Source organism: Metopolophium dirhodum, chromosome 8, assembly GCF_019925205.1.
Source record: "Metopolophium dirhodum isolate CAU chromosome 8, ASM1992520v1, whole genome shotgun sequence".
Lineage (NCBI taxonomy): Eukaryota > Metazoa > Arthropoda > Insecta > Hemiptera > Aphididae > Metopolophium > Metopolophium dirhodum.
Window position 1 is genome coordinate 15,833,391 of NC_083567.1, and position 22,794 is coordinate 15,856,184.

General features: G+C 29.5%; 1 protein-coding gene and 1 pseudogene across 1 annotated transcript; both read left to right on the top strand.

Annotated features, from left to right (window-relative positions):
- Positions 1 to 14,196: 14,196 nt before the first annotated feature.
- On the top strand, positions 14,197 to 17,042 carry LOC132951328 (probable cytochrome P450 6a13; annotated as a pseudogene).
- A 2,513-nt stretch (positions 17,043 to 19,555) lies between these two features.
- LOC132950924 (probable cytochrome P450 6a13) lies at positions 19,556 to 22,133 on the top strand. Its single transcript, XM_061022552.1, has 4 exons — positions 19,556 to 20,612; positions 20,714 to 20,938; positions 21,077 to 21,328; positions 21,390 to 22,133. Exons 1-4 carry the CDS (start codon positions 19,724 to 19,726, stop codon positions 21,557 to 21,559), a joined length of 1,536 nt encoding a protein of 511 aa, XP_060878535.1. The 5' UTR covers positions 19,556 to 19,723; the 3' UTR covers positions 21,560 to 22,133.
- Positions 22,134 to 22,794: the final 661 nt, after the last annotated feature.

Below are 22,794 nucleotides of genomic sequence, written 5' to 3' on the forward strand. Positions count from 1 at the left end.
CAAGACTGTGGTTAACACAATCATACTTTGATAAAAGTATATGATATAAGTACCTTCTATATTCGAATTAATCGTTTTTTTTTTCGGGTACTTTATTGGTGGACGGCACTTTAACTACCGTCCCTCAACTTACTGAGGCAACCTTGAGGCATTTCCTTTTAGGAAATTAATTAAATCCTCAAACATAACTCTTAATTCAAGAGTTTGTAACTAATACAATCATAATATAATATGAGTATAGTACATTTCGTAATATTTTTTTATAATATTTACTGTTAGTGAAATATTAAGTTTGTATTTCTAATATAATATATGTTATGATATTTATGGACGACATTTGCACCATGGCCCCTCGATATAGTAATGTGGTGACCCGGCACATCTCTTTTAGATAAATGATTAAATACTTAATCAAGTCTTCCAATTTACTAAACATTTATATTTTGTAGATAATTTGAAGAAAAATTTAAAATTGAAGAGAGACTGTGTGAATTAACAAAATTTTTGGTATGGAATGTTTATTTGAACACCTGTTATAATGTATTATATTGAACTTAAGTTAATTTTTCATAATGTACTATAGTAAACATTTGAACATTTATTACAATATACGTATATTATACATAGATTTCAAGTATGATTTTTTTAGTTTTTTTTTCTGAAAGTTACCTACCTACTACAATACAAGACACTTTATTTTTATATTTTGAAGCAACATTATATGTTTTGGATTATTTAGATCTATATAAACTAAATTTCAGACCCATAGTTTAGTATTTAAAGTTTGTATGATCAAAGTCGTGGAACCAAATTTTATCAGACTCTACTAGAATGTTGTAGTTAAATTAAACTATAATATAGGTATGTGGAATAACAGTACCTAACCTTCTATTATAATTTGTTATGAATATAATATTTTAAGTAATAGCTCAAATTTAGCACTTTTACGGTATTAATACATTTTCCTAATATTTTAACAGAAATTATGGAGATAAAAATATAGAAATACCTATATTACGTCACGGTCCATAGTTCATAGTTTTGTTTCATTTATAATAATAATGCTTTTCAATATACTTTTTCATAAATGAATATTTATTACAGTTGGCTTTTATGATTTGTTTGAACTATTAGTACGTATTTTTTTGGGAGATCCCTATTATTACAACACCGTTACCAATATGCGTTTTTTTTGGGTTAGTTAATATAATTGCATGTTTTCATGATTTCTTCGTATTTATGCTTATTTTCTTAAAATGTTTTTATATTTTCGGTTCATCCGTTACCTACCTACATACCTACCTACCAAGTGTGTAAATAAAGAATTTTTTTTGTAAACCAATTTGAATTATTATTTATTAATTTAAACAAATTTTAATAAAAACGTTTTCATTCAGTATTTTTTTGAATTTTAAGTGCATATTTTTGAATATTTCAGTGCATATATTTGCCTGTTTTTAGTGCATACATGCAGGCAAATATTTAACACTTTTTCATTGCATTAAATTCACAGCCCTGCTAATTACTTTTATACTTTTACTTCCAATCATAATAACTACCACAGTTAATGTTAAATGTCAAATTGTCAACAATCAACTGCTTCTTCAACTTGATAACACTAAGAGGATGTCAGATTTTTAGCGCACCATTTATTTCTCTCTCTGACCCAATCATTTTAGTGTTTTCTTAATCGTACATTTGGTATGCTACGCGTGGGTCAAAGATGGAAAACAAATAGTGCGCTGACATCCCAACCGGCAACAAGTTTACACGAGTGAGCTGGGTATGGCTCCATCATTATGGATAGGACATAATGGTCTTATCAGCGGACTTCGAGGGGAACAATAAATTGAGGCCTAATAAAGTATACTTATATCGAGTATCGACTATCGACTATCAATATAAAGGAGCCTCAAATGTATTTAACATAGGCGTGGACTATCCATATCTTTATTATCTATGGGCTTCATCCATAGCATGGATTAAGGTGTCAACAATCAAAGGATCAACTTGATAATCAAACACTAAAGTTCGGCAACCTGCAACTCAGGATATTTTTATTCAAAGTGTCCTAATGAGTCATAAGAAGGTTAGTTAGGTAAACCTATGGTTAGTTGAAGCCAAAGAGTCAATAGGACCTTTGCAATTTAAGATCTTTTCCTACGTATTCGGCATTGTTAACATAACTTTTCTACCTTTACACTTTTTCTTCCCCCGTCTCTCACAGCTATATACAGGTTCAGCCACTCTCATTCCACACCTCCATATGATCGGTATTCTGTCTATCCATCTCTTCTTCAGTCTTCTCGTCCATCATTTCTCCCCTAAATTAACTTCTATAGCCACTCTCACTATCTCTTATCATACAGTGACCGAACCACCTAAACCTATTCTCTCTTGTTTTCACTACAATATGTACACTACCCTACACTACCCTTAATTATTTAATTTCTTATTCTATCCTCTTTTGTACCTTAACACCTTACTTATTATTGTCATATCTGCTACTCTCACTTCACTTACCTACCCTAACCTTACATTTCTTTTTCATCTTTCCCTTTCATACACCAAACATTCTGAAATCCTGTTGACCCATTTCCTTATCTTTGCCATATCACACACTTCCTTATTCCTATTCACTCAGTCTCTAGTTACCTACAAGTCATCGTACTTGATTATCGGTGAAAATATTTAAATATCATTGAGCAAATTTCCTACTCGAAAGAATTGCTTAAAAAAATATCATACCTCACCAATTTTCTAATTTTGAACACGACTTTATTGATAGCCCGAGTAGTGTTATACCAGTATAGTTACAATACAAATATTGAAAATGTTCGGGCAATACATCCCTTGATCAATTAACTATAATAAAAAAAAAACCTACTGAGAAATAAGAAAATACATACCCCGTGATGGAATCAAAATCTGCTACGAAACTTAGTCTTCAAAACACTGAAACGTTCACACATTTCAATCTGCTTATGATATATTATTCCCAGTTTGAAAATGTTCACTGATGAATACTATTTCTGAAATAACACGCATCTTATGCAGTAAAATGTTCTACAATATTCTAATGGCCTATGCGTTACAGTCTACAGAAATTATATAAACCTACCAATAAATACTTAATATTAATTTTTATTACACAGAGTTTGTCTTTTTAAATGTTGTATTCAAGGATTTATTAGTTTTATTTTTATACCTAACAAAAATTACATTTATTCACAAGTCAGTTATCAACTAGAACTCGACTACGAGTAAGACAGGATTGTTCGGACTGGCGTATAATTTATTATTATTATACATTGCGCCTTTGGTAGGCAGTAGTAAACGTATATGCTTCTACGTTACTTAGTTAACATATTTTCCGCGACAATAAATATTTAATTCAAGTCTAAAAAGTGAATGTAAGACCAAAATAATATAAAAACAAACTTATGCATAAACATCGACTCTGCCAGTGAAACCTAGCTGTACTGCAGCACACGCTGTCGTCAAAGAAAAAGCTATCTTCATCCGTCTACATCTCGCTCCATCTCCATCTCTCTCTACATCTCGCTAATTGAAACTTATCTAGTATACAATAATAGTACCTTTATGATGTGTAATATATTCTGGTGTTCGATGAAAAAGATTGAAATAAGATAAAAATACATATTTTTTTGGTTTTGAATATGAAAGCTGTGAGATGATCGATATGAATTTTGTGAGAAATCTAGAGGTACTAGAAAACTGAGACGAGTGTGTTGAATAAAATAAATTAAAAAATTGATTAACACAACAATCGGTTAAAAATTAATTTAATTCAAATAATGAGATATACCTTATTAGATCATTTAAATTTTCCAAAACAAGCCCCCAGTTGTTGGTCGCATGCCAATTTTAACCATATACTAGACCACAAGTTTATAGACATTCTATAATGCATTCTGCAGCTGCCGGTGGCCCTAGACACTGTTGGGGAAATTACATTTCTTTAGTAATTAAATTACGATACGAATTATAAGTTACGTAGGTACTTGTTCAATACTCGACTACCAGAATTTAAATTAAAGAATGTGATATACCTAGGTAACATATCGATCGATTCTAAAACAGAAACTTAACCTAGGTACAAATAATATCACAATATCAAATAGTGAAATGTGAAAATTTGAAGAAAATTTCCTATAGGTATATCCCGTAAAACCCCCAAAATAAAACGTACGTTTGAGGTGTTCTCTTAAAACCCAAATATTTAATGCTCGTATCCCGTATGCATAGAAAATGTATGTTTCACATTTAACGAAAACTAAAACTATCGTGACGGAACTGAATTACGAAGAACGTATAAAACAAAAATAATCGTCACCAAGTTATAGGTATAATCTGCTATGTACTTACAAATCATATTAAATAACATCAATCATTATGTATTTTCTTATTTTGTTAGGTAGGTATAAAAACCTACCTTCCAACTTATAAAAGCATTACCTAATCATTGATTTAAAATTTTAAAAATTATTCTACTATAACAATAAGTTAACAGTTGTAGGCAAAGTATTATAATTTAAGGTATTTTTCATAATATCCTAATTTTTGTACACCTATAACAACTGGATTTTAAAAACTACTCTACGTCTAGCGGGTATATAAGTTTGTCTGACAATAAATATTTACATTAGGTCTACCGCGTCAACAGAGTAGTAGGACAAAACTTACGTAATTATTTATTCTTCCGGCGAAACGCGGTCCCTTTGAGTGTATAATATAATGTTTCAAATAAAATAATAAAAACAACTTAAGAAATACCTAGGGTTAATTAATATGTATTACCTAAATAACAAAATAACTAAATAAATTCGTGTTTTTTTAAAAATATTTTCACGCCCCCCCCCTCCCCCTTACGAAATTGTGTCACTCCTCCTTAGAGTGGTGCGCCCCTTAGGTTAAGAGCCCTTGAAATAGTGCATGTTAAAAAATCAGCCATATCCTCCCAATTCCACCCCTTGACAAAATCATTTGACTCATTTAGCTACTTTATGAATTAAAAACGATACATTGAACGTACAAAACTGTACCTACCTACATAATAGTTATCAACCTATTAACCCATCAATAATATTATATTTTTTATTGTGTACACTAATCGATTGGTATATACAAAATAACTTAAAGTTATAAATAGGACGTGGATTTAAATGCATTAAAAATAAGATAAATGCCTTAAAAATACGATTTAATGCACTTATATTACAAAGCTTAATAAAAATGGCCAGAAAAATTAAAAGTCCAATTTAAACGAATATAAAATAGAATTTAGATAAGTGTATAGGTAATATTTTAAAATAAAAAAATTTGACAGTAATTCCATATTGGCAAGTGTTGTTTTCTATAACTGAAGACTGAAGTTATAGTATCGAACATAATGGGTACGTAAAAAAATAGAAATATAAGAAAAAAAATTACCTTTATTTAATTGTATTTAATTTTTTTCTAATAAGTTTTTATAAAATTGACTTTATCCCATATAATTATTGTTCTAATTTCATTTTTAAATTCGTTGATAATATATGAAACGAATTCTTTGCTTGGAAAGCTATGTTTTAGAAAATTCAGAAAATGCAGTTTATATTTAAATATTATAAATAATAATTTCTGATGCATTGATGCGGAAGAGTGAGGGGGTGGACAATCAGCTGAACCGAAATCTAACATCTTAAACACTTAATATAAAAATTTTTCACACACGTGTCATGGTATGAAAATAAAAAAATATTTATAATTCATATTTATACCGATTTTCTACCGAAAAAATAAATTACTTTAATCTCAATATTATTTATTAGTCAACGATATCTTTGCTCAGAATCGTTTTTCGTTTGTTCGTTTTGTATTTTAATAATTTATACGTCGATATATTATTATTACTAATAATTATAGTAGTTGTGTTTGTTTTATTTCATTAATTTATTTAGTACTATACCAATAAATTATATATTAATTAATAATTTTTAAAACATTGTGTTCAAAAAAATTAAAAAAAAATGTGATTTTAATTAGAGTCTTGTAATGGACCTACCTATATTTAAAAAATAAATAAATATAATAATAACTGTTGAACTTTTAGGGACATAATAGGTAACACATTCGTGTATGTAGTATTACACTATTTATATACCTATACGAGTATATGAGTAGGTATATTATTCATAAGTGCGCACACGTCAGGATAGGCAGTTGACCATTCCGTGAATATACTTTTATGTGTACATGGTTATACATCCCTAATCTCTATGATATAGAATATAGATATTAGGTGAACAATAGAAGTTAAGTATGTGACACTAAATTAATAGTTACCTATAACTTATAAGTTATAACGTTGTATTTGGAAAAAAAATTACCAGTTATTAATTAAAATTGTATCTTATGAGTTATGACTATTATCAGTTATAAGTCATAACATATATTTCTATAAATTAAACCAAAATATTTATATATTTATATTAAGTACCCTGTATAGGTATGCACCTATTAATTATAATTATTCTACAAACAGGGACTGGAAAAACGACGACGACGTTTATATCTCGTGTATTTTATACATTTCTAGTCCGGAACTAAAATATGCGCCTACAACACTTGGATAGCACATTTTTCGTGACATTAAATATTTGTTTTAAGTCTTAAAAATAAATTTAAGCCCCAAAAGAATATAAAAACAAACTTACTTTAATTGTCGACTCCTTCGGCGGAATCCGTGACGTATGTGAATTGCGACGCCCATTTGGAAACGCTCCAGAATACAGCCAGAACTTAGAATATTGTGATTTATGAAAAATAAAATTATACGAAACGCAGTAAGTTTTTTACTCATATCTTCTTTGCTTATTGAAATTTTAGAACTTTTAATCGACTGTGTCTTCTGCAACGACTTTGAGATTTGCCATAGATTAAATAAATAAATGATAGATATTATACTAGGTACGTCAATATGATGAATCCACGGATATAATATAATGCAACTTTTTATATCAAAGAGTTCTGTGTTAAGGAACAATTTGTTCATTGAAATTTGATATGACAATAAACCAAAATAGTTTATAATTTTGAATTTGAATTATAATAATATGATATAGGTATTATTTAAATTATTATTTTCGTTTATCAATTTAATTATTGATTAAGGTGGTGAATAGATATCAGAAGCACAAGAATATTTTTATAAGAGCATATTGTATTTTATGAATTATTAAATAAAAATGTGATTACTGGATTTTAGAGTTAACATAAAGCCATAAACGTATACAGTAAATTCATCAAATACTATAATACCAACCATATTTTTACAATGATGTGTTTTTTTTTTTTTTTAAATATTTTTAAATATTTTTTCTTGTGGTCTGTGTAAACGATAAGTATTCGTAATAAAGATTCAATTTTCATATTTAATATTATATTATAGGCACTCAGTATGTAATCATATGTTTATTTTTAGTTTAATTTAATTTTAGATATTTAGTAAATAATAATAGGTATACGAAATTGTGTTTTCGAATAGCAATTTATTGTTTGTATTAATACCTACACCATAATAGGGAACTAAAATTTTGTAAATTATGTACAAATGTATTTTTGTTAGGATTATTTGATATGAATAATTATTTTATTACATATCGGTAAGTCGATCAGAAACTATATTTACACTGAATGTTAATAGTAAAAAGCTATTAAAAAATCTATTATATGTATTTATTTGTTAATAATAATTAAGACTTAAATATTAGCAGTAATCTTGTTCCTTTCACAAAATGTTTTTAAATTATTTTTAATTTAATTTACATTTATTCCAAAGTGATCTCTGAATAATCATTCAATGATGAATTTAATAGTTACATTCTCGGTTACATTAATTGGATTATAAATTAAAATAAACTACAGTTTCCAGCTTCTACTACAACATTATTTTATATTTTATTTTATGTTTTTAATTTTTTAAACGCAGTCTGCACCTTGTGTTGGTGATTTTACACGTAATATAATAAAATTGATACTAGTGATGAGTAAGTACCTGATTGTTTAATCAAATTATTTACACGATTATTAACTAAAAAAATATCTATGAAGTATAAACATCCGCATTTCCATTAACTATAAATTCATAATTGTATGAGCTATACATGTTACATATATTTTTCGAAAAAACTATTTAAAAAAACAAGAATAATTCCTATTTGATGTCACACGGGTTGAACTAGCAACTGACTGCTACGACAACTGTGCAATTTTTTTTAAGCATAATACGTTTTGAAAACGTCCAGAAAAGAGTTTGTTTTAAGACTGTCTGTCTTAATAACAACTAATTTAATTTAGAGTGTATTGTTATATTATATTATAATGAAATTAATAATTATAGTAAAATATATAATTGCAAGACATTTAATACCTATATCTATAGCCATCTAGGGTATAAACTACACTAAAAAAGGTGTAAGTATGCTAATAAAATATATGAGGTGTATAATATATTTATGTATATAAAAATATAAAATATAAAGATTAATAACATTGTATTGTTTTAAATACTTCGCGCAAACCTAAGGTGATACCCGGCGTATAGTATAACATGCAAAAAGGTGCGTATTAAACTTGGCGTGGTGAAACGAAGACGGTCTCGCGTATTTTATACATTGCGCTATTGGGATTAAACTTATAAATGCTTCTACGTCACCTAGTTAACAGATTGTCCGTGGCAATAAATATTTAATTTAAGTCTAAAAAGTAAATGTAAAATAGTATGTAATAATATGAAAACAAACTTACTCGTAAACATCTACTCTTCCGGTGAAACGTAGCTAGAGTGCCGCCATCGCCGAAGAAACGGCTATCTTCATCCATCTTTATCTAATCATCTCACTCCGATGAGCTGAACTTGAAAGTATCGAAATATTTTATGAAAATAACCTGATCAAACGAAATTTGCGAGTTTGTGTTACAACTTATTCGGTTTAACGAACTGTCCGTTTATATTTGTGGCCTATTATTTTTTTGTTCACTGAAATCAAAATATACAATATATTATATTTATAATACAATAGTATTGCTGAAATTATTAGAATTGTTAACAGTCGCCGACGAATTTCGACAATTGACGATTGCCATAGATATCATAAGATTTATTATTTACTATGATAAATCCAAAGAACTTATATATTATTATATAAGTACTCAGTATACCTATACGGTATATTTATAAATCGTATTTACAGAAATCTTTGTTATCTGCAATGCACCTATTCTGGTTTTCTATTTCAATTATAGTTCGCATGCCAAATTTAACTATACAAACTGGTCCGAAAGTTTACAGACATTCTAATACATTCTCCCGCCAGTGCCAATAGACTAAGTGTTTGAGAAGTTATATTTTTTTGGTACCTAATTAATTTACAATATGAATTATTATAAGTTACCTATGTAGGTACTTGTCCAAAACTCGACTACCTGCAAATCATTGGATTTTATGGTATAGCCTTACGAAGTTCACGATTTTCGGTGTTTTACGCACCCGTACAACGCTTAAAGTTTACCGAGCTTAAGTTTTACAAATTAATTTTTTTTTTTAATCTAGGTAAATCAACGTTTTAAAATTGATGATGCAAAAATAATTCTGACACCCACCCATGGTGGTTTTACATAACAAGTCGAGGGATGTTTTTGATTTTAATTGTTCGAGCAAGCGCAGTGTGATACACCGGGTACATATGAATATACCAAAAATTTCAATTAGTTATAATACATATAACTTAAAAATAAGAGTGACCGCCAAGTTCAGACTTCCCTGTCGTTTTCAGTTAAAAACTAATGATTTCCGGCAATTATTTTTTGCAATATCGTTCTTAATTCGTTGTTACTTGTAATATATACATATGCCTATTTTAAAAATATTATTCGTGGGTAATTGAAACGTCTAAAATATATTATCATATACAAATACGATAATAAACAAATAATAATAATTCAACTTAACCGGCTACGGTATTAATAATATTTAATAATATCAATATAAATATAGTATACAATATCCTAGGCTGACAAATCGTCTCCACTTAAAATCGTTTTTCGTATACTATGATATTATATCATTGAATTCAAATTTAACACTATCCATAACGGTCACCCACTTGTAACCTACTGTTCAGCAGAGTCACTTCCAATTTTTTTTTTTAGATTCTGAGGGAAGCGATGAATGTATTGATTTTACAACGATGTGTGTTTTTTTTTTAAATTTTTTTTTGTGTCTGTCATCACCTTTTAGGACAGTAAAAGTGCTTGAATTTTTTTTAACAGTAACTTTTCTGATAGGAAAGTGAATCTAGTTGGTACTATGGGGGGTCAAAAGTAAAATTTTCCCAGTAGTTTTCAAAAGCGACGTGAAAAACAAAGGAAAAACGGGAATTTTTTACGCAAAGTCCGTTTTCGAGAAAATCGATTTTGGTTTTTGGTGCAACTCTAAACCAAATGACCATAGGTACATTAAATTTTGACTGAATGCTTATATTAGCATTTTCTATACACCATAACATTTTCCAAATATTTTGACTTATTTTAGCTGTTTACGGACATTTTCAGTTTCCATTTTATTTTAGTTTTTTTTTCTATAAATATCAATAAAATGTTATTTGTTGGTTAAAAAAGCTTGAAAATTTAATAGAAGGTTCCTAGGTTATTGTTTCAAAGGCAGATGAAAAAAATTAAAAATCCTTAGTCACGGTTTTTATTTATAAGCATTTAAAGTTCAAATATTGACAAAATACGGAAAAATCACGAAAATTATCAAATTATTTTGGGTTGAGAATTCATAAAAATTTTCCTTTTTCAATCTAAGATTCAAAAATGTAATACAAGATTATCCATAAGTTTACCTACCTATATCAAAAAAAAAAATGTCTACAAGAAAGTCAAATTAAATTTTTATGAACGTTTGAAATTCATATTTTTACAACATTTGATATTCACTCGATTTCTCATGTTACGATTTTCTTATTTTGTTGTAATTAAAAAACGTTTATGACTGTAGATACTTGAAAATTTCACTGAATGTTCATATTAGCATTTTCTATACACGATAAAATTTTGAAAATAATTTGATTCTTTTTGAGCTGTTTACGGACATAGTCAGTTTTCAATTATTTTAGTTTTTTTCTATAAATATCAATAAAGTTTTATTTGTTGGGTAAAGAAGTGTGAACATTTAATATTAGGCTGCTGATATATCGTTCTAATAGCAGTTAAAAAATATTAAAATACATAGGCTCAATTTTTATTCATAAGCATTTAAAGTTCAAATTTTGACAACATTTATCAAATTTATAATTTAATAATTATTTTGTAGTTAAAAATTTATAAAATGTTCGACTTTTGTAGCTAAGGATTAAAAATTTAAAACAAGGTTCCACGAAAATAGGTTATATATAAATTACTTTATTCACTATAATATCATCAAATATACTTGGTAATATCATAGGCTGACGGACCGTTTTCGCTCAGAATCGTTTTTCTTATACAATGATATTATACCATTGAATTCAAATTTAACACCATCCATTACAGTAACCTACTGTACAGCAGAGCGACATACACTTACCCACCTTTTTTTAATTGACCACCCTTTTTATTTAATTCCTGATAAACGAGTTTTGGATAAGTACCTACCTACATAATAGGTACCTGTCCTACCTATATTAATTAAAAACTATTTTTAACACGACGTATTTACTTATTATTTTTGTCTTTTAGTTTATCTAATTTTGTATGATTAAAATATGTTTCCTTTATACCCAAATAATTTTTAAGTACCTACATATAATATAGAACTCAATTTTATTTTAACAATAAATACTTTTATTAATACAGTGTTGACTTTGTAGATGGGTAGTAATAAATTAACTGTACATTCAGGATTACATGCATTCAGGTGAATAATTATAAGATTGTAATGATAGATGTAAGATGTAAGATGTTAGATGTAAGATGTAAGATGTATTGTTGATTCATCAATACGATGCTGGGTGGACTTGAGGACTTCCCATGTTCAGCGACCGGCGTCGACCCGTTTTGTGGCACGGCGGAAACTTCGTACAGCTGACTGTTCGACAAAGACACTGTAATATTATTTGAAAAATTTTATTTCTACTTAATCGTAATAACTGGGTATAATGAGTTTAATATTATATTATATTACAATAAATATTAAGTACCTATATTATTAGCTTCTAATAATTGGGACGTCATTTTTGTGTAGATATTGATCCGGACAAAATGATGCTGGCCCAGCGCTATGCCACGGTTTATGGCGTACCTATCCGATGAAATTGTTGGGGACTCTTTTAAACTGGGCAATCTGATAAACGGTGACGTGATCGTTACTTCGCGGCCATCATAGGGTAGACAAGAATACACAAAAATGTAGGTCATCGGGCTGTCAGCTGTATGATAAAGTCCTGGAAGTGGGAATTACAATAGCCCCTAAAATGCTGTTACACCTCAACCTTAATAAAAACAAAGAATGATTAAAAAATGGCAACGGAATTGGCCTACAAATCTGAAAATAAGTTTATGGACAGATAACTTCTCAACGTAATATTATGACCGATCCAATAATAACTTTCCATAGGTACATCAGACCTATGTGCGACGGCTGCTCACCAACGTACCGACATCCACCAGATAACTTTGGTAAGTTTTCAAACTATACCGCTCATTCTTGCGGAATGCTAAAGAAAATTAATTTATTAGATAAATATTATACCATAACAATTTTTAAATATAGATGTTTTCAACTATCACAGTTATGCAGATGGATGTCGGCCGGTTTGGGAGCGACGTCTGATACGCCATTGTTCTTATGGATTCAAACATAAATAATATATTATTATAATATTTTTATATGTATATAGGTACGGTTAGGTATATTAAATTAATTAAGTAGGTACTATATTAATCTTAGGTTAAATCCATCGTCACAATTATTTTTATAAACATTTAAAGTTTGAATTTTGACAAAAGCCGTAAATGTGCAAATTATTTAGAGTTAGGAATTTCTAAAAAATTTTTTTTTTAAACCTAAGATTTTAAAATGTAATACAAGACTCCTTATAAGGTTATCTACTTTTATCAAAAAAAAAAAAAAAAAATGTTTATAAGAAAGTCAAATTAAATTAAAATATTGGATATTCACTCGATTTACACGCGTTTGACGTTATATTAATTATTATATTAAATATATTAATAATTAATTTAAGTTATAGAGGATAATGTTTTAATTTTCTTAATAATTGACCCTTATAATGATGATCTAATAGACGTAACACCAAGACGTAGGTACGTACATATTAAAGATAAGAAATTGAATGAAGTAATATAGGTACCATGTCTGATACGACAAAACTCCTACGATTATAAATTATAAAATTATATATAAATCAATATTTAATTATAATACGATCATATGAATATTGGTATCATATACCTATTGGCTATTATGCAAACAGAACATTCAAAATCAAATATATAGTTCATATTATTATGACATTATGTAAAACTGTAAAAGGTTTTAAAGGTAAACATCACGTTAATTGTTTGAAATTCCAATACAACTAAAACCAACATTCAAGTAGGTACTTAAAAAAATATCAAATTCCACCAACAGTTGAAATTGCACTAAGATAAATGCGAATTTGGCCGTTGAATGAGATGCAAACAACAGACATTTTTTTATTAATTTTTATTTTTAGTATTCTTCTTGGTTTAACAGCGCACCGATCAAATGCAATCGTGTGAACCGCAGTCTGTTAAAACTATATAGCTTAAGCATAATAAAACCCATTTGACAATTCGAGTGCCAGAAATAAATTACCGTAAGCTCGGTGTATTTTAATACAATCCACACTGTTTATAGACAAGTTACAACAGTACTCGTCACACGATGCAACTTTCTGTATATACTTTTTGACGTAATCTATATAATTAATCATGATAAGTAAACAATCACAAGAAGCGCATTCTATCGCTAATAGTACCAGTTATATACTTATATATACGAACGATGCTGGGTGCGATACCGTTCAGTCATTCAGTCATGTGGCAACTGCCCGTTTGCAGTGTCATTGATAATACTATAATTCCTACTTGTTACAACCTTCGAACGCGATGATTTCGTGGATGTTCAATTGTCTGTTTGATTAATTTACTCTGATATGCACTACAGTGATCAGTTTACTGTTTTATTATTATTCGACGTCCACGTACGAAAAATGGAGAAAAGCGAACGTGCCGCATTCGAAGCCGGTACCGTTTTTCGGGAACTTCTTCAGATCGACATGGGGTTTGAAACCATTAACGACACGTACCATAATATTTACAAACAATTTCCGAATAAAAAAATTTGCGGGTTTTACTAAATGAGGACGCCGACCCTGATGATTTGAGACCCGGAACTCATAAACAACGTGCTCATCAAAGACTTTTCGCACTTCACAGACTACGGGCTCGACATGGACCCATCCGTTAACTTTTTGAAGAGCAGTTTGTTCTTCACACGGGGCCAAAAGTGGAAGATCATGAGACAAAAGATGAGCCCGGGATTTACTTCACCCGGTAAACTCAAGCTGATGCACAGTCAAATCAAAGATTGTAGCAAAGAGATGATTGATTATACCGATAGGAAATCGAAGACAACTGATGAGTTAGATGTGTGCGATATTATGAATAGATACGCCACTGATGTAGTTGGGACTTGTGCGTTCGGTTTGAAATTAAATAGCATGACAGACGAAGACAACGAATTTCGCAAATATTCAAAATTGATATTTAAAACAACGTTTAGGGCAATTTTCGCCAACATGTTGACATTGATTTCACCAAAAATCTCGAATATTTTAAAAATAAAAACCAGCTCACCAGAAGTTATGGAATATTTTACTGCATCATTTCAAAGTGTAATCGAGAATCGAGTACAGAGAAAAGAACAATATAGTTAGGAACGATGTGGCACAAACACTAATGGATTTTAGGAAAGAATTTGTCCTAAACAATACCTCGCATTCTGAAGGTGAGAAATACGCTATACATACCTAGTAACTTATAGAAAAATTCTGTTGTTCACATTTAGTTTCAATTTCAAATTAACTTAACCTAACCTAACCTAACTGATGTAATTGGGACTTGTGCGTTCGGTTTGAAATTAGGCAGTATGACAGATGAAGACAACAAAAGTTTACAAAATTGTTATTTAAACCATCGTTTAGGTTTATATTCGCGAACATGTTGTCATTGATTTCATCAAAAATCTCGAGTATTTTAAAAATAAAAACCACCTCACCAGAAGTTATGGAATATTTTATTTCATCATTTCAAAATGTAATCAAGTACAGAGAAAAGAACAATATAGATAGGAACGATGAAAGAACTTGTACTAAATAGTCTAAATAATAACTCGTATCCTGAAGGTGAGATATATAGTATATTAAATCGTAAAAAAATTAGTGCATGTATTCAAATTTTGTTTAAAATTATCTTATAATTTATTTTTTTTTCGGCAGAGAAATTTACAGAAATGGATATTATATTAAATGCTATTTTAATGTACCTTGCTGGTGCTGAACCGGTATCCGATACGTTGGGTTTTTGTTTACACGAATTAGCGATGAATAAACATGTACAAGACAAATTGCGTAAACATATCAACACGAAGAGAAAAGAACACGGTGGTGAATTTACTAACGATTATTTGATGGATCTCCATTACGCTGACATGGTTTTAACAGGTAACCAGTTTTTATGCATTCTGGAAAATCTATACCGTTTATTAAAATATTGTTTACTTAGATGTATAATTTAATAAAATAAAATAAACAGACACATATTTAAATATTTTGTTAAAATATAATATACTTATTTAATATAATATTTTAGAAACATTGTGCAAATGCAACGGGACGATTGTTTTATTTAGAAAAGCTACTAAGGCTTGCCAAGTCCCGGACTCGTCATTAGTTAATGAAAAAGGCCAACAAATAATAATACCGACTTATAGCATTCATCATGATCCAAAATATTATACCAATCCTGACGTTTTTGATCCGGAAAGGTTTTCTCCGGAAGAAAAATCAAAACGACCTAGTAGCACTGAATTGTTATTTGGGGACGGACCTCATTTTTGTATAGGTAGGTATTAAATTTTTTTGATCGATATCATTTGTTTTTTGAAAAATGCCGCCCGCGGCCGAGGTATCGAACTTGAGTCGACTGCGTCGCAACTGACGCCTTAGTCCGCTCGGCCACTCCGTCCCCCCGTTATTGTATTATTAAAGCTAATAATGTGTAAATCCAAAAATTAAAGTACCTAGGGTATATACATTAATTTCTGTTATAATCTAATCTATACCACGGACTGAGATAAACTTTTTCTCGTTGTCTCACAACGAAACGCCAGAACTCTACTAAGCCAATTTTTATTAACTGAATGTTTGTGTCCGTACTTAATTAAAAATACTTATATAGATTAGGTTTAATTTAAAACTTTTAAGTTTAATTTCGTATCCTAAATAAATCAAGTTTAAACTTAGAATAATTAGTTTTTAAACAGAACCTAGGTTCAGATTAAAAAATGCATATTTAATAATAAATTGACTACCTTCATACGTAATAAATTACTTAAAATATTAAACAAACAAGTTAGTAAAGCTCACTCTGCTAAGGTGCTAAGTTCTCAGTTTCTAAACTTATTTTAATACAACGCAATAAATTATAATTCCATTTACAACTGATGTAAGTACAGAAACTACAGACAATAGTTTAATAAAAATCAACAATATAAATGAACAGTCGTAAATCGTAATTATAAAGAAATATTAAAACAAAAATAATATTATGTGTCTACTTGGCGTATTCGGTATACAGGGAGTAACAAGACTATTTGACAAATATAGTAACGTTTGTAATGGCAATTTGTTAAAGAGTCCTGTTACAGTCCTTCATCGTCATTGACTAGTTAACCATAATGGATAATATGTTAAATTTGAATTCAATGATAAATTATCATTGTATACAATGATACATACGATTTAGAGTGGGTAGTGAAGACGGTCTAACATTTTAGTAACCAAACGATTAATTTAATAATATATAGTATTAAAATATGTTCGTATTCTTATTTTTCCAATTAATAAAAAGTATTAAAATACAAAGAAGTACCTACTTTTGACTCAACAAAGAACAAAGTGCAAACTATTTCCTATTTTCTACCTGAAAGGCTGAAACCTCAATTTTACAATGACACTTTATTGTAAATTCAATACATTCATGGATTTGCTCAGAATCAAATATACATATAATAAATCCAAGTACCTATCAATAACAAATAAATTAACAACATATAAACCCATATATAGTTTTAATTTACCTATGTAAATTATTTAAATTGCTGAACGTGGCATTATATTGAACGATATACTTTAGGTATATAGAACCTTGCGTGGCGGAAGTTTATAATGCATTAAAAAAAAAAGCTTAAAATGATATGTACAAACATGTATAATATTGCGTATCGTAAATAAGGCGAATAGGAATGATGTAGGTACGTCATTTATATTAACCACCAAGGATGAACCAATGAAATCGAATTAAGAGCGAATGCTGAGTAATAAATTATGGTCGATAATTGAACCGTTCAGTTATTGGCTACTGTATATACTATACTAGCTGATCCCGTTCACTTCGTTGCCCGTTGAATGTATCAATTCTATATGACTCAAACTTTGTCCAATTCGCTATTTAATATTCGGTGTATGGTGTTCAAAATTTATCTTAACTTTTCCGTTGCCCGGAATAAAAATTCTGATTCGCAGCAGTATATTATCAGGTAGGCAGTCTACCTACGGTAGATCGCGGACCCCGTGCTGTTTATACGTAAGTGTACGATTTAACTCTAAAGTATCAAAGTTATAGCAAGTTTGTCGTATTCCACCTATAATGGATTAATATAAAATCCTAACCTAACCTAACCGTGCTAAAATCAGATGAATAAAAAAAAAAACCATATTTAAATTAGCCACCTTCTTCCCATAGGTCGAATCTACACACAAACATTAATTTATATATACATTTATTGACAACAAATAATAATACAAATCAAGAAACATGCAAATATTCCATGTTAGGTTGTGTGTTTCAAAAGTATTTAATTTATAAAAAACTTTATAATTTTAAGATGTTGGTTATAACTTGTTTTAAAAATTAGGCATACTATTATCAGATAAAAAAAATTAAAATATTAAATTAAATTTTAACTTTATAAAATTACGTCTTGAATACGTCTTGAAAGTATATATTACTATAATGGATCTGAAGCGCATTTTATAATAAATATATAATTAACTAGGTAATGTAATAAAGTTTATCTAATTAAACAACAATGTTTAAATCAAAAGGTCAATAAATACAAAACATATAGTAATATGTATATTATGATATGGTATAGACGTTTAGTGTCAAAAGTGAAATTTTCTGTCTGGTTTCTATTAATTTATATAATATTTAATATAATAATATTCACACTTGAAATCAAACTGTAAATGTAAATGTAATAATAATTTACATGTTACACACGTGTAATGTACCGTATAATATGTGGGTGTAGCGTGTTAAGCGCGTACAAAATATAATAGGTAGGCACATATAATAATATATTGAAGTACCGAAATAATATTTAGATTAACTATCTTATACAGTGTGTCCCAGAAGTCCCGTATCACCCTTAGTATCTCCATGGAAAATCAATATATTTAAATACAGTTTTTTTACAGTAATAAGTATGGAAATTCTAATTGAATAGCATAATATTCGATTTTGTTTTTCAAATCTTTTTTTTAGGCAAATAAGGTTTTTAAATGTCCAAGTTAGCCATTTTTTAAAACAGTTCAAAAAATAAAAATATTAAAATGTAATAAAAATTGCCCAAGTTAGAGCTAATTATTATTTTGAATTTCTAAGAATAATAGTTATGTTACTTATGAATACGGCATTAGCAAAATACGATTCGCATGTTAATTATTACAATTACGCTGTTTTTTTGGCTAAAATTAAAAGTAATAATTAGCTCTAATTTAGGCGATTTTCATTAAATTTTAATATTTTTTTTTTGAACTATTTTAAAAAATTCGATCAACTGATGCAATGTATGGTAATTTCTAAGTTATATATTATTTAAACGACTTTGTCCGTTGAATGAGATGCGATCTTCGATGAGAAATTATTAGTCATATTCATAGTTTAGCTGTACACTGAACAAATGCAAACATGCAAACCACTGCAGCTTGTTAAAACGATAAGCTTAAGTATGTAACTCTTCAACAGTTCGAGTGCCAGTCAGCTACGGTAATTAGCACGTTGTTTTAATACGACAAACTCTGTTTATAGATAAGTTATATCTATACTCGATGCAAGTCTCTATATTAACCTACGGTATGACGGCTATGACGCATTAGTCATTACGTCTGTATACTTATATGTATAAGTAAATCATGAATAGTAAACAATCGGGAGAAGCGCAATCAATAGCTATATAGTTGTACAAAAGAACTTGGCTATGGGTGCGCGATTCTAGTCAGTTGTGTATGATAACCGCGAGTTCGTGCAGAGTCGGGAACAATACTAACATTTACAACCTTCCAACACGATGATTTCGTGGATGTTCAATTGTCTGTTTGATTCGTTTACTCTGATATGCACTACAGTGATCGGTTTACTGTTTTATTATTATTCGACGTCCACGTACGACAAATGGAGGAAATCGAACGTGCCGCATACGAAACCGGTACCGTTGTTCGGTAACTCATTCAGAACGACGCTGAGGCTTGAAAGTATTAACGATACGTTCGATAAAATTTACAAACAATTTCCGGATGAAAAATTTTGTGGGTTTTACCAGATGAGGACGCCGACTCTGATGATTCGAGATCCGGAACTCATAATGAAACTGCTCATCAAAGACTTTTCGCACTTCACAGACCACGAGTTACCAATAGACCCATCTGTAAACATTTTGGCGAGCAGTTTGTTCTTTACAAACGGCCAGAAATGGAAGATCATGAGACAAAAGATGAGCCCGGGATTTACTTCCGGTAAACTCAAGCTGATGTACAGTCAGATTAAAGAATGTAGCAAAGAGATGATTAACTATATCGAAAGGAAATCAAAGACAACTGATGAGTTAGATGTGTGCGATATTATGAATAGATACACCACTGATATAGTTGGGACTTGTGCGTTCGGTTTGAAATTAAATAGCATGACAGACGAAGACAACGAATTTCGCAAATATTCAAAATTGATATTTAAAACAACGTTTAGGGCAATTTTCGCCAACATGTTGACATTGATTTCACCAAAAATCTCGAATATTTTAAAAATAAAAACCGGCTCACCAGAAGTTATGGAATATTTTACTTCATCATTTCAAAGTGTAATCGAGTACAGAGAAAAGAACAATATAGTTAGGAACGATGTGGCACAAACACTAATGGATTTTAGGAAAGAATTCGTCCTAAACAATACCAATTCTGAAGGTGAGAAATACGTTATACATACTTAGTAACTTATAGAAAAATTCTATTGTTCACATTTAGTTTAATTTCAAATAAACTTATATATTTTTTTGTTTATGTAGAGAAATTTACTGAAATGGATATTATTTCAAACTTATTCTTAATGTTTATTGGTGGCTCAGAGCCGGTATCCGATACGTTGGGTTTTTCTTTACACGAGTTAGCGATGAACAAATATGTACAAGACAAATTGCGTAAACATATTAAGGAGAAGAGAGAAAAACACGGTGGTGAATTTACCAACGGTTATTTGATGGATCTCCATTACGCCGACATGGTTTTATCAGGTAACTACGTTTCTACATGCTAGATAACCTAGGATGTGTTGTATAATATATTGTTACTTGTGTATAATTTTTCCAATAAAATAATCAGATACATATTTTATTATTTTGTTATTCTGTAATATTTTAATTATATTTCAGAAACATTGCGCAAATACAACGGGTCAATTACCTTATTAAGAATAGCTACTAAGACATACCATGTACCGGACTCGACATTAGTTATCGAAAAAGGCCAAAAAATAATAATACCGACTTACAGCATTCATCGTGATCCAAAATATTATACTAATCCTGATGTTTTTGATCCGGAAAGGTATTCTCTAGAAGAAAAATTAAAACGACCTAGTGGCAGTGATTTATTGTTTGGGGATGGACCTCGTTTTTGTATAGGTAGGTATTATATTTTTATGCTCAGTATTTATTTTATTACTATCGATATTCTGATTTGCAGGTAAACGTTTGGCTGAATTGGAAGTGAAATTAGGTCTGTCAGAAATAATTTCGAAATTTGAGGTTTTACCGTGTGAAAAAACTGAAAATCCCATTCAATTGGTAAATTCTGAAGGTCTTAGTAGACCAAAGAATGGAATTTGGTTGAATCTGAAACCGATCGTAGTTTAATTGTTAGTCAATGACTGTGAATAGTGCGGCGAATATGTTTTTGTTAGTTTGTTATATTTGAGCGATTTAACTTTAATTTGTTAGTATTTTATAAGAAATGTTGATTTTATGTTTATATTACATCTGAACGTTAATGTGAATATTTTTAAATATTCATATGGGATTAATATATTATTTGTATAACTTAATTTCTAATTTCCATGTGAAGTATAAGTTTATACTTACCACATTATTATGCACAAATCAACTATATTTAGCCATTTTATGACATTGCCAATGGTTTGATAAGACTTTAACTTACAATTTAATCAAAATATCGATGTACATATTTTATTCTTTTAACCTTCTTGTTTATTTTTTCCCTGATAATCATTAGATATTATTAATTTATAAATTGGTCTTGATTTTATATACGTCATCAGCTGAAAGATTCAAAGCATTTATTTTGTAAGGCGCTAATCTCCAACGTTATATTATTGTAATTATTGTTGCGACGCATAGCGTGTGTCGTGTATTATTATTATTATTCTAAAAAATATAGGAAGGGTAGCAGCTAGCTAGCCGAGCACCGTCATATTTGTGAGTTATATATATTTATTAGTATTATTATAACATAGCTGTTGAGCCAGAAGACCTACAAATTATTATTATTTCTAGCACAGCTCAAATAGCTGTAGCAACAAATTATTATTATATTCGTTCGGCCAGAAGGCCCGTGTATTATTGTTTATAATCACATTGATATTATAATGATATCATATTACAATTATTTGTTTGCTGAAATTATACGCTGATATTGTGCCTAAACCCTTACTGTTATACATTTATTCATATAGTTTTTAAGCACACACCCACACAAGTACACACCTACACGCCCCACCCCCACAACTAGTAATCGCAGGTTTTGCTCGGCGTACCTGTCCAATTCCTGTTGAGTACTAAACCATATACACACATAGCACACAGGTCGGGGAGTAGTGGTGTAACGGCGCATGGGGTATTTTGGTGACCGGGCGGCACGGCCTATCATTATTATATAATATGTAATTTGTATTCAAGTAAGACGTCAGAATGACTTAATGACTTGTATCAATTATTTAATGATATGGTAATATAATTGTATGATATAATCAAGTACGCATTTTGTGAAGTAATAAGCACTTAAAATAAATATTTTACACAATTATTAGGTACAATTGTTTCATGTTTACTATTACGATTATCATAGTGTGAAG